This window comes from Pezoporus occidentalis, unplaced genomic scaffold (assembly GCF_034315485.1).
Source record: "Pezoporus occidentalis ecotype Australia unplaced genomic scaffold, CSIRO_AGI_Poc_V1 ctg4, whole genome shotgun sequence".
NCBI classification, from domain to species: domain Eukaryota; kingdom Metazoa; phylum Chordata; class Aves; order Psittaciformes; family Psittacidae; genus Pezoporus; species Pezoporus occidentalis.
Genome location: NW_026915724.1, coordinates 17,334,438 through 17,346,506, shown reverse-complemented (window position 1 = coordinate 17,346,506; position 12,069 = coordinate 17,334,438). Strand labels below are relative to the sequence as shown.

General features: G+C 42.6%; 2 protein-coding genes across 2 annotated transcripts in view; one reads left to right on the top strand and one right to left on the bottom strand.

The window, feature by feature from the left end:
- The window catches only part of ANKRD29 (ankyrin repeat domain 29), a 36,603-nt gene extending 32,691 nt beyond the window's left edge, over window positions 1-3,912 (bottom strand). Inside the window, exon 1 of the mRNA XM_062632845.1 lies at window positions 3,772-3,912. The gene's annotated coding sequence lies outside the window, so the exon portion shown is untranslated. The remainder of the gene's footprint in view (window positions 1-3,771) is intronic.
- Window positions 3,913-8,868: 4,956 nt separating this feature from the next.
- Window positions 8,869-12,069, top strand: part of LAMA3 (laminin subunit alpha 3) — a 111,275-nt gene continuing 108,074 nt past the window's right edge. Inside the window, exon 1 of the mRNA XM_062632824.1 lies at window positions 8,869-9,192. Within this exon, the coding sequence (XP_062488808.1) occupies window positions 8,938-9,192 (255 nt within the window). The 5' untranslated portion in view covers window positions 8,869-8,937. The remainder of the gene's footprint in view (window positions 9,193-12,069) is intronic.

Sequence of the window (12,069 nt, the reverse complement as noted above, 5' to 3'; positions counted from 1 at the left end):
CAATCCAAACATCTACAAGTACTTATGCAAATACTACATTCATTTCTATTTGCTTTTAAAAATAGCAATGGACAAGCAGATACACATTTAGAAATGTCAGCACTTTCTAGAGGTGATATTGGAAGCAAATGCATCAACACTATGGACATACAGCCATTTTCCTGCCTTGTAACTCAAAATGCAAACACACAGGACAAAGTCCTCTTTTGAAAGCATCAGCCTAACGTTTTTGTACATTGTTTTTTGTCAGCAAGATTCAATATCAGCAAATAGTAAGACAGTAACTCTAAAACTTCTCTTTCCTTGATCTTTGGGTCTTCTAGTTCCTGCCATGAGCAGGGACTTTTTCCACTACACCAGGTTGCACAAAGCCCCATTCAGCCTGGCCTTGAACACTGCCAGGGATGGGGCAGCCACAGCTTCTCTGGGCAACCTGCGCCAGTGCCTCACCACCCTCATAGTGAAGAATTTCTTGCTAATAGCTAATCTAAATCTACTCTCTTGCCGTTTAAAGCCATATGTTCAGACTCTGTTGAGTGCCTGTGCAGAGAAATATGCTCTAAATAGTGGATGAAATGAATGGTCAGTCTGTCTTTTCCAGAGTTACAGCAAGTCAGTATATCTTCAATGTTTACCTTTATGCATTCATTTCATTATAAAAGAAGCAGAGCAGTCATTTAAGATATGCCTGATCTTAAATGGTGAAAACAATAGGAAGGCTGTAGCAAGTACTCTTCCAATTGATGCTGAAATACTGGGATGGTTCCAGCATATTATTAGTTTTCTAAAATATAGTCTATCTTTTGCATTACCTAAAGTTGCCACATTTACTAGACTGAGAAGTCCTGAAGTTTGCATAATCATTGTTCTGGTGAGATTTGTGAAAAATTAGAATTTTAAAACAATGTAACTAAAGTTTAGCTTCTTATCTCATAAGATCATAACTAATCTGTTCCTCTCATTTCCCCCCCAAAAAGATATAAATCATAAATATTCTGCAAAGGAATTCTTATGATTATGCACTGTTAATTTCATTTTTTCTTGTTCGAGTAAATGCATTTAAATCATCAGCATTAACTTTGATAAAGCATCCTATAAAACATTTGCATTAATCTTTCCCTTGCCAAACTGTAGCATAACCATATGGGCTGTTTCTTCCTTCTATTATATTTAATAAAATACAGGCCTGTTTTACTGAAACAAGTGTATAAAGAATGTACTTTGAGCTACTCTTTATTTTGGAAGATGCTCTTAGAAATGAATAGTGATAGTAAGAAAAATAGCAAAAATTAGTTTAGAAACAAATCCTATGAACTTCTGAGGAAGACTGAACCAAATATTTATGTATTACATAAACCTTTTAAAAATAGAATGGAGAATTTACAAAACTGGACCTGAAAAATTTTATCCAATAATAGGAAGAGCTTACCCAACTTGATCCTAACTGTATGCATTCATTCTTCTAGGGAGCTGCTACCTCGAGTCTTTCTTTTCACTCTATGGTTCTCTTGCTGAGCCCTCCAATGATACCAAATTTCATATCAAACATGGTGGTATAAGACAATGTAAGGTACCTAACTGTTAGTGACCATGCGAGATTTATTAACTTCCTTCATGTGGATCTTCAAACTGATGCCTGGGCATCAGAGAGAAATTAGCATTGCACTGCAATCAGTAGTGCAGAATAATCCCACAAATCATTATGTGTTTCAATGAATTTGCTTTTTTATTTCCTCTTTTCCATTTTTCCCAGAAAATTAATTCTTTTAGCCACAGAGAATGATAGGTCAAGAAAGTCAATGAAAGGACTACAACTACCATCTAAGACCAATTTCCAGTCCAATATAAGCACCAGCATGCCATTGTCACTATAGTCCAAACACCTTTCAGCCTTCAAAACCTGAACTTAAACATCTCTATGTCAGTATCTGTACATCATGCTTTAAAATTTGTTATCCTTCTCCTCCCAGTCTTGGAATTTTGGTCTCCTGAAGTTTTATTGCTTTAAGACAGCATGTACAGATTGTAACTGTATATTTTCTTCATCTGTCATTTCCTTTCCCTGCTTATCCTCTGTATTATGTTGATTTTATGACTCAGTCTGAAGTTAATTGTTTATCTATTTTCCATCTGCTCAGCCAGAGAGAAGCCGGTGAGCCTGCCTTCAGGTACTTTGGGTTTGCAGGCTTTCTAATTCCACTTAACTCCTGGCTGATACTAATGCAGATAATGAAAATGACCATCTGAGTCCATGAAGAATCTGAACTTGATAGGCAGTGAAGTTCTTGAGATATAAAGGCATATTCAAACAAAATCATATTGTGTCCATTCTTTTTCCTGGTCACTGCTTATATATTATTGCATGTAATTCTACTGTGGGAGGTGATGTGGGTCTGAGAACATACATATCGTAGGACTGTGGGAACAATGCGTGATGTATCCCATATGCTACCATGGGTAGGAAAACCAACAGATTAACCCAAGTTTGCTATTTTTAGCCCACAGAATATAATTGACTCCTATTCTTGTAAGTAGAAGATTTGCATATGTTCATTAACAAAGATGATAGAAAAAAGAAGTATAAGAAATTGGGGCAAATTTTAGCTATCCTTTAAGCCTAAGTAAACAGATTTGTTGAAGGGGAACAAAGCTGCACAAGAACCACAAAACTGCTCTGTGTTAAGCACAGAAGCATAAGATTCTTGATGTCGCATTCACATGAGACATTCTGGTCAGCAGAACTGCATGGATGATTTCTTCTTTGTCCCAAAAGCCTTGTTCAAGGAAAACAGAAGCCATTGCACAGCGTAACTTTCAGGGTCCAGATGGTTCCCTAGGAACTTGCCCTACTTATTAAAACTGGTCTGGGAGATTGACTTCATCCTCACTGGGAGAGAGTCGAGGTCCTCAAAGGAAGGGACTTTGGACCTTTGGCTGAGGGTAAGGGTGACAGGGCATAAGCAAGTTGTATAGGTGTCGTCTCTATACGTGTGAGATGGAGACTACTTACCTTGCCAGGTGCAAAATTTGAGTTACTGGCTAGAGCGCAGTCTGTTCAAGTTCTCTGTCTTATGCCCTGCTGGCAGAAAATCAGTCCTCTAATTGGAAAGAAAGAACTTGGCTAAAGAACATAGGGCTATGACTGTATGATAAAATACCCAAATGACAAAATAATATTACAGCAGAGCTAAAAAGCTAGCACTATCACATCTCCTAATGAAGTGTCTGATAATCAACATAGCTAAAACTGTTATTAAGAAATAAAACAACAACCCTTCCCCCCCAACATTTATGAGTTTTAACTCTTACAATTATAAATAACACTTCCATAGAGAATTGTGATAATGTATTATATCTGTGTTATGGAAATCTACAATTATACTTTAAAAAAAAAAACAGCAAAGGTATTCTGCATTGAATTTTCTGCACTTTCACAAGGAAATTGTTCTAAATTTACTATCTTTTCCAAGTTCCAAAACTAAAAGTAAGTAAATCTTAATCTTCCTGAACTTAGTATGTTTGAATTCTTAGTTACATTCGACACGTGATCCTCAGCTGGAATAAACAGATTTAACACCAGAGTCTCCTCAATTTATACTGCTGAAGGTCTTGCTCCTTAACACGTTTAAACATAAGGTTCTATTTAAAACTTAAGAACTTGATGAGACTATAGGCAGGCTAGAGCTGATGTTGAAGTAAACCTGAGGTGGTTTCTAAATTTGCAACAGTAACATTACCTAAAAATACAAAACCTTTGCTGGACACAGATACCAGAAATTGATGTTTGACTGACAAGTCATCAGGACTGACCAAAGGGAGCTCTTCACAAAGAATCAGCCATTATACGACCAAGACTTGTTTTCTTCTTTTTGAACTTTAAGTCCATAAGCAACTCCATAAAAAAGTACAGAAAGCCAAGAACAAACAGGAAAACCATTAAGACTCAAAAGAATAAGGTGGATGGATTTTAATATTGTCCGTTAGGAAGTTTCTTCAAGTAGTCAACATAGTGGAGAATCATAGAATCAATCATTTAGGTTGAAAAAAAATCTTTAAGGTCATCAAGTCCAACTGTAAACCAAATACTGCCAACTCCACCACTAAACCACGCCCCTAACATCTCAAAATGCTGATCCATGTCTGGCAATGATTTACTAAAGGGACAAAGTAATATCTGTCATTTATCCACTAACTTGTCCAGGACTGATAGCACGTAAACAGCACCTGATGACCCAGAAACAAGAATGACTAGGATGCCTCAGGCTTCGATATGCCCCAAACTTTACATGAAGCCTAAAAAAGGTTTTCACTGGGAAAGTAATCTGCTGGTGCCCATGGCAGTGTCACCTGGGTGCCCTGGGAGGCTTGACACCTGAATTCCTACTAGCTGGGGATGACTACACTGCCAAGTGTAATTTGCTTAGAGAGTCTTAAGGTACCTTTAGCTGCATTCCTGAGTGCTCCTCTTGATTTATTCACTGGAACTGGATGGCAAAGAAGTTGTCTCACTTCCAACATTGCCCTAGTCCCTAGGATACTCAGTGGGTAAACACACAAAGATCAAGATTGGAAGAAACTGGTATGACCTCTACACACCGGCTACTGATGAGGACTCATTTTTTTGCCTTGAAATGGCAATTTGCCTTCTCCTGAAAATGTTGTAAAGCACCAAGCATTCACCTTCCCTCCACTTTCTGGCTTAGTACTTCTTTGCAACGAGAGGGTCTGAAGTGCCAAAGCAGACATTTTTAAGGTTTTTTCCGCAATCCTGTCAAGTCGGGGGCACTCACAAGTAAGATTTTTGTAGCTGGAACATTTCAAGAGAGACCAAAAAGTACAAAAAATTGCACTTAACCTGTCACGCACTTGGAGAAGGCTCTACTATAGTTTGTTACTACTTGTGCAAGCATTCTTGACTTGAAATTTTAAATCCATCGTTAAATGAACATCTTTTAAAATAGAAAGCACAAACACAAAAAATGATCTGTAATCACAGCAGTGTAAATGCTTACTAATGTAATTGTGATCAGCTTGCATCAAAATACAGATTCAGAAACATTTTCAATTGCCCACATTTATTCATAAATTGCTTGGCATCCATCAAACAACAATGTCTGCTCCTTGCAGACAGGAAGAGGCAAGGAAAGCACACCTTATGAAGGCTGAAGGAAAAATGAGAGGATTTGCTGGGAGGACAAAAGAGAAGGTATCTGAAGAAGAGTGTTTTCCACAGAGAGCCACTGTCTTAAAAATGCTGATTGCGGAGAGCTGCCAGCTACTAAAATCTTATCTGTGTTTCTGGAAGCTGTAGTTACAACACAAGATGACATGAAGGGAAGATGAAGTATCATTCCATGAATTATTGATACTGACACTTTTTACAGAATGAAGTTCTACATTAGATAGGGTGGGCAAAAGTTCAATGAAGTCATAAGTGCTTTGCTGTGTGTTCTGCTGGCTTTGGCTTTGTCTTAAAATAGATTGAAAACCAAAGAGATAAGGAGTTTAGAAACGTGGAGAGTTGCATTCAAGGAAAAAAATCTCACTCCTCCATTCTCCTCACTCTGCTCTTCCTTCCTGTGGTCCTAAAACCGTGCAGAAGCCAGGCTAGACTAATGCCTGTGTGTGGTCACACCACAGCCTCCACAGTGCTGTCAGACCAGTATAGCATTGAAAACATTCAGTTTTACATCTGCTAGTGACAGGCCATGCTGTTGCTATCATCCCCACTTACACACCTGCTCCTGTCTGCTTCCTCACATACATAATCCACTCTGGCCTTACGTAGCTCCAGGGTCCCTACATAAAATTCTTGGTTACTTAGATTTTTGATGCGAATCAAGGTGCTGAGTACCCATGTTGGGAATGCCACTATAAACATTTTTTTCCAACATTTTTGAGTGAAAGGCAAAAGTTGTCATAAAAATTTTCCCTAAAATCTGCCTACATCTTCAGGTGTATCTAGGGATTTTTCAGCCAAATCTCTAAGGTGGCATTTTAGCCTCCATTTCTAGAAAACACACTGAACAAAAAAAAAGCTTGTTTTGGCATAAATGTTTAATAAAAGGACAAAAAAATAAAATCACACAGGAGGTCAACAAAACCTTTTTCAATCTAGATACACATTAAGCAAAATGTACATAATTTCATGAAGGAGGGAACAGGAAGATTTCTTTCCTTTTTTTTTTTTTCTATCTGATGGGCTGATTTTCTGAATATGTGTGAAATTTTTAACTTTTAGGAAACCAAATCCAAGAACATGTCATTATTTTACTAAAGTATTAGGTTCTTGCTCACATAAGCTGTGTTTTCTCATGTGATACATCCCAATAAATTCACTGACAGTCCCTGTTTGAGAAAGGTTATCTCTTGTGAGCAAGGGCTGCCTTGTGTGCTGTGCAACCTACCAAACAGCTCTCTTCTCTCTATAGTGAGATTGCAAAGGATCTCATGAAGCTGGATTCCGTACTTGAACTACCTTCAGAACTACTCCAGAAAAAATTTGTCAGGTGTTACTTCGCACAAGCAGAGTCAAAGAAAATTTCTAAGATTCTAGTAGATTCAAGGTCTCAAATTCTTAGTTTACTGAGCCTTATTTTCTACACGTTCATAATATATTCTGTGAATTTTGTTGGGTTTGTTGTTTTTTTTTTTAAAGCTTCATTAGATGTATTTGGATCACCTGGTTTATGTTCTGCTTATCCTTATTCTAGGCTTACGCATCTCAGAAAACCCTTCCTATTGTGGAAACCAGGGAGAGAGGTGCCGAAGAGTTCAAGTCTCAAAACACAGTAGTGCTGCTCACAATCCCCACATACGCAGAGGCAAGGCTCTGTGCAAGAAGTGTGTCCCAAAACACTAAAGCTATTTCTTTTGCATTTGAAGTATTCATAACACAAGATGCCTTGTCATTAAAATCAACAATGAGCCAAGTTTCTAGGAATGTACAGGATAACTGGAGTAAATTAATTTCCCCAAATACTGTGCAAGACAGTAGGTTTCTTGTTGAGAAAATCTTTAATGGCTTGTTGGAAATAAACAGGAGCAGGAGGAGGTTGCTGACTGAATGTCCAGTTTGGAGATAATCTGATTACTCTTAAAGAGATTGAGATGATTTTCTAATCTTCATAATTGTAATCTTTATCAGTTTCTCTTAATATTGTACTTTATAATGGATTTCCCTTAAAGTACCCAAGCAGTTCTTTTCTACCAGAAACATGCTTTGCTCAGCTTTTATTCAATTTGATTTAATTCCTCTAACAAAAAAGAGGACAAAGAAACCATTCTCTGATGCTTTGATTCTATGATTTTACACTCAGCAAGTGAACCGATGGCAGGCCTTTCTAAGAACTTCCTTGCTCTGGACTTAAAAGCTACTTACATCAGGTACTTTGAGATCTCCATATATAAAAAAATATATACTCCAGGATATACTTCTGATTTTCATGCAATAGGTTGAAAAGACCAGTGAATGCCATCCTGATAGCGTGGCATTTTGTTTAATGGAACATCTGAAGATGGCATTGCTTCTTTGTATTCAGACTTCTCATAGTTAAATGAAGTACAAAGTACTGCAGGAAGCAATATCACGGACACGGGCAGTAAGTTGATTTATTTTCCACAATTGGAGAATATTTTTCAGTTGCTCTAGAAATTGAAAGCACTTATGGTTAGAAAAGCCAAATCTGATATATTTGAATTGGCAGCATGCTACATTTATGAAAGCCAAGTATGGAGGACACAAAAACTGTCTCCTGCAGATACGTCTCTGTGGTGTGCTAAAGCCATAGTGGCACAAAACCAAGGGTGGTGATATGTTCTTGCAGACAAAAATCAATAGTTTGCGGCTGGTGCTTCCTGAAACAGTGCACCAGGGATCTCCCTTGCTAGTGCTGTGTGCCAGGTAGCAAAGCCCTCATAAAGTTATGAAATACTTTGCTACTCACATGAATCACTACTAAAATATTATAGCTATCTAACCGTACCTGTGTGCCTGAATCCTGCAAATCATATTTGAGAGAACTGAACACCTGACGTGTGAGCATGTGGTGGGTTGGAAACGTGAATGAGTATGAAACTTCGGACAGCAATACCATTAAGCAGTGCAACTCCTGATAAGGATGACATGGTTTTTAGGCTTCCTTCTCCCTCCCCAGCGTTCCCCCCCCAGCCTCTGTGTTATTCAAAGCCTATGCCAAATACCTTCACAAAGACAGGAGGTTCATTGTCTACCCTGTATGAGCAGGAACACCCATTTCACAAGGAGCTGAGGGCAGTGGCTGAGCATTGCAGCGGGGTGGCTTGGACTGCACAGTTTCCAGCAGCCTCACAGCGCTGAACAAGGTAAGAGGAGTTGCGATTCCTGCAGCACAGCTACGCGGGGTGCCTTTTCAAGGGCTTGCTGATAGAAGCAGGGTATATGTACCTTGTGTAGAGATATCCCTGCATGAGGAGAAAGATGGGAAACCTTAAGTTCACTGCTCGTATATGACATGACAGGCTTACGAGCGTTGGGTGCTCTGAGGTTTCTTCACGGTCTGTCATCAATATGAACCCCCACACTTACCGAGGAAGGGGAGGATCAGAAAGCTCCTGCTAAGCCGTGCCGTGACCGGGGAGGGGTGTTACCTCTAGGCATGTCCGGGGACCTGGGAGTCAGGGCACATCCCTGGGGCAACACCGCCGGCCCGGAGACCCTTCCTTTCCCCCACTCTCCGGGGGAGCGGCGCAGGGGCTGCCTCTCGCTCCGCCCCATCCCGCGCCCCGCAGTAAAGCAGCCGGCGGGGAGGCGCTGGCAGAGCACGGTCAGCCCCTGCCTCCTCCTGCCTCCTCCTGCCGCCTCCCGTCCCGTCCCGTCCCGTCCCGTCCCGTCCCGTCCCGCCCGTCCACCGCCGCTGTCGGGCCGCCCCGTGGCGCTGGGGCAGCGCCCGGCGCAGGATGGCCGCGCCGCCGGGCTCCCCGCTTCTCTGGGCGCTCCTCCCGCAGCTCCTCGCCCTCTGCCCCGCGCAGCCGGAGCCCCCCGGGTCCCGCGGGACGGGGCGCAGCCTCCACCCGCCGTACTTCAACCTGGCCGCCGCAGCCAGCATCTGGGCAACGGCCACCTGCGGGGAGGCGGCGGGAGGCGGCCGCTCGGAGCTGTACTGCAAGCTGGTGGGGGGGCCGGCCGCCGCCCCCCTCGGGCAAGCCATCCAGGTAACCGGGCGGGATGGACAGCGGTCGCGGCGCCGGGACACCCGTTCCCTCGCACCCCGCTCCTCGTCCCAGCGCTGCGGAGTGGCGGAGGGTGCACGTGTGTGTGTCCGGGTCTGTGTCCCCTTCTGGGGGTCCTCCAGGGGTGCTGGTGTTACCGTGGGGTGCGTGGTCTCGTTTTCTCATAAGGGAGAGGAGGAGGGCATGGCCCAGTGGGATCCCGCGCGGGGGAGCGCTGGGCAGGAATGGCGTCTGGCAGCGACCCTTCTGCCCGCGCATCTGCCCTCAGGTGTCCCGGCACCCTCTTATGCCCCTTACATCTCCTGTTCTCCCTGCTCCCTCTAACCCTGCTACTCCTGCTCTGGCTCCGCTGCTCCGGCCGCTCCCTGGGCTGCGTGAGCCGCTAGTCCCGCCTGGAGAGGCTAAAGCCGAGTGGTGTTTATGGCCCCAGCGCTTGACCGCAGTGAGCAGCGTGATGCCCCTGGGAGTAAAGTAGCGAGCCTACGGGGATATGGATGGGGACGTCCTGCAGTGGCAGCCTCTCCCTGGAGAGCGGGCATCTTTCCGGGAAGCGGCGGGAGAAGAGCTGCAGTTTTAGCCAGGTGGCTTGGGGGTATTTTACAAGCACTGTGTGTGAGGCCCATTGCCTGTGCCTTGCGCTGCTTGTGGGAGGAAGACAGATTCCTTGGAAGCTTGACAGGGTATGCAAGCGCACAGGGCAGCGAGGATGTCAACGTTCTCTCATGGCATAAGATCATTACACGTGATTTGTACCGGTCACAAGAGACAACGATAAACGGTAAAACTCCTGGCAAAGGGTTAATGAAAATACGTTTTCCTTTGGTAGAAACTTGTATGAACATGTCTGTGAGAGGGTAAGGAAGGAGCAACAAATGCACCATACTCTGTGATGTACTTGATGGATGTTCAGTATCAGTTTGATCAGAACTTTGCTAAAGGGGGGACTTTCCTAAATCCTCAGACCTTCCAAAATGATTTTATTTGTATTCTGTCTTGGTGGGAGGAGAAGAGAGCCAGAATGAAACTGCAGACTGAAAGAGAATTCAAAAGCTTGAAGGTCCAGTTTATGACTCAAGGCAGTACAGAAAGAATACAAGTAAATTTTTAGCATCTTGCAAGAAGGATTAATCTTTTGAAATCTGATGAAGTGTCTGTACGTTTTAGTAGTGAAATAACCCCTAATGTCTGATTTAAGAAGAGGTTGCTATGGCTAACAAAGTTTTTCTTCTCTTTTTTAATGGGGAGAGATGCTCAAGAGAGGGGGAGAGGACTAAGAAGGTGCAGCATACATACATACTCCTTGTCATGTGCCAGAAGGGAGCATGGCTACTGCACAGCCTGGCTTTGCAGTTTGTTAGCCACAGTCAGCAGTGTGCTTTGCCCTGAACTCCTCTCTGCCATGCCTTCCTGCCTCACCATGGGATCTCAGTTTACTGTACTTCTGTGTAGTGCCCTCAGTCATAAAATGCTTGAAGTGCTTTGGAGGTGCTTACAGTCTGAGTAATGCACTGTTTTACTAATAGGAAGACTGGGTCACAGGTATTACAGGCTTAAACTAAAGTTACAAACAAAGGTTGTGATAATCAGAAAACTGCTTGTTTCTCTGTTTCTAACACATCTCTGAAGTTTAGGCATCGATCCCAATTTTTAAAGTTGCCTGAAACAACCATGTCATCAGCTTATTCAAGCAAGCCTAATGATCTCTCACCAACATGCTATAGACCACTACTGCAGTGAAATCTCATACAAACATGCCTTGGAATATCAGAAATCACAGTATAACAAAAATCAGCCAAAGCAAACACCAAATAATATGTCAGGCAAGCAGAAAGAAGCCTCTTGTGTGATGCACGTTGCATCAATGGTTTTTGTAATTGTTTCCTTTATATACTAACACTGGAAATGAGGGCGTATTATATGTAGAAAGGGGGTAATAGGGATGTGTGTGTGTTCCTCTTGTTAAATATTTGCCTTAGGTCCTCGGTTAGAAGGCAGTTATGGTTCATGCCTGATTCAAGTTCCCAGGACTACTGATAGCTTAGCCTTGGCACAAGGAAGCATGCTGTGCCTCTTACAGAATTTGTGTAAGCGTGGATACAGCAGCGTCTCTTTCCAGTTTTAACAAAGCCCCATTGAGATACATAACATGAATACTCCTGTGGTTTACCAATAGTTGTGGTTCAAGAATGATTGGAAAGGCTTTCGAAAGGTCAGGGAAATCCAGCTACAGAACATATGATAACAGCACAATGTAGGTATTCTCAAGCTACACCACCTCACAAGTCCAGAGACACAGTAGATAATCTCTTCTTTCGTGGGAAATGGGAGAGAAGTGCATTAAGCACAGAAGCTGAGCTTACATAGAAGGATTTAAAATCAGTGTAAGTATTCACGTGTTGCTTCTTACGAGCCTGAGGGAAGGTCAGACATTTACATGAAGTGATAGGTGTAATATCCACTATGTCAGGCCAGTTCAAGTTAAAAAACAATGCCATAAACCTGGGTCACTCATCTCTGAGGTCTCTACAAGGCTGGACTGTGGCTGTTGCTCTATGAATAAGGAAACTGGAAAGAAGGCGTGAAGGGGGATCTCATTCTGATAAAGGGAACAGACAGTCCTGTTGGCAGTGCTATCCCAAACACTGAAAATGAGGCAAAGACAGGAAGAGAAGCCCCAGCTTTATTTCTACTGTTCTGCCATTGGCTTGTCTCATCTAGGTTGTCATTTGGTGATGTATCTTTTCATGAAGCCTGTAGTACTCAGCAAATCCAGAAAGAGAGCTTAGAGCTCATTTAAAGCTCTTCTGCAAGGTCCACCAATGGGGTGGATAGTTCCATCATGGGCAGCTCAACCCATGA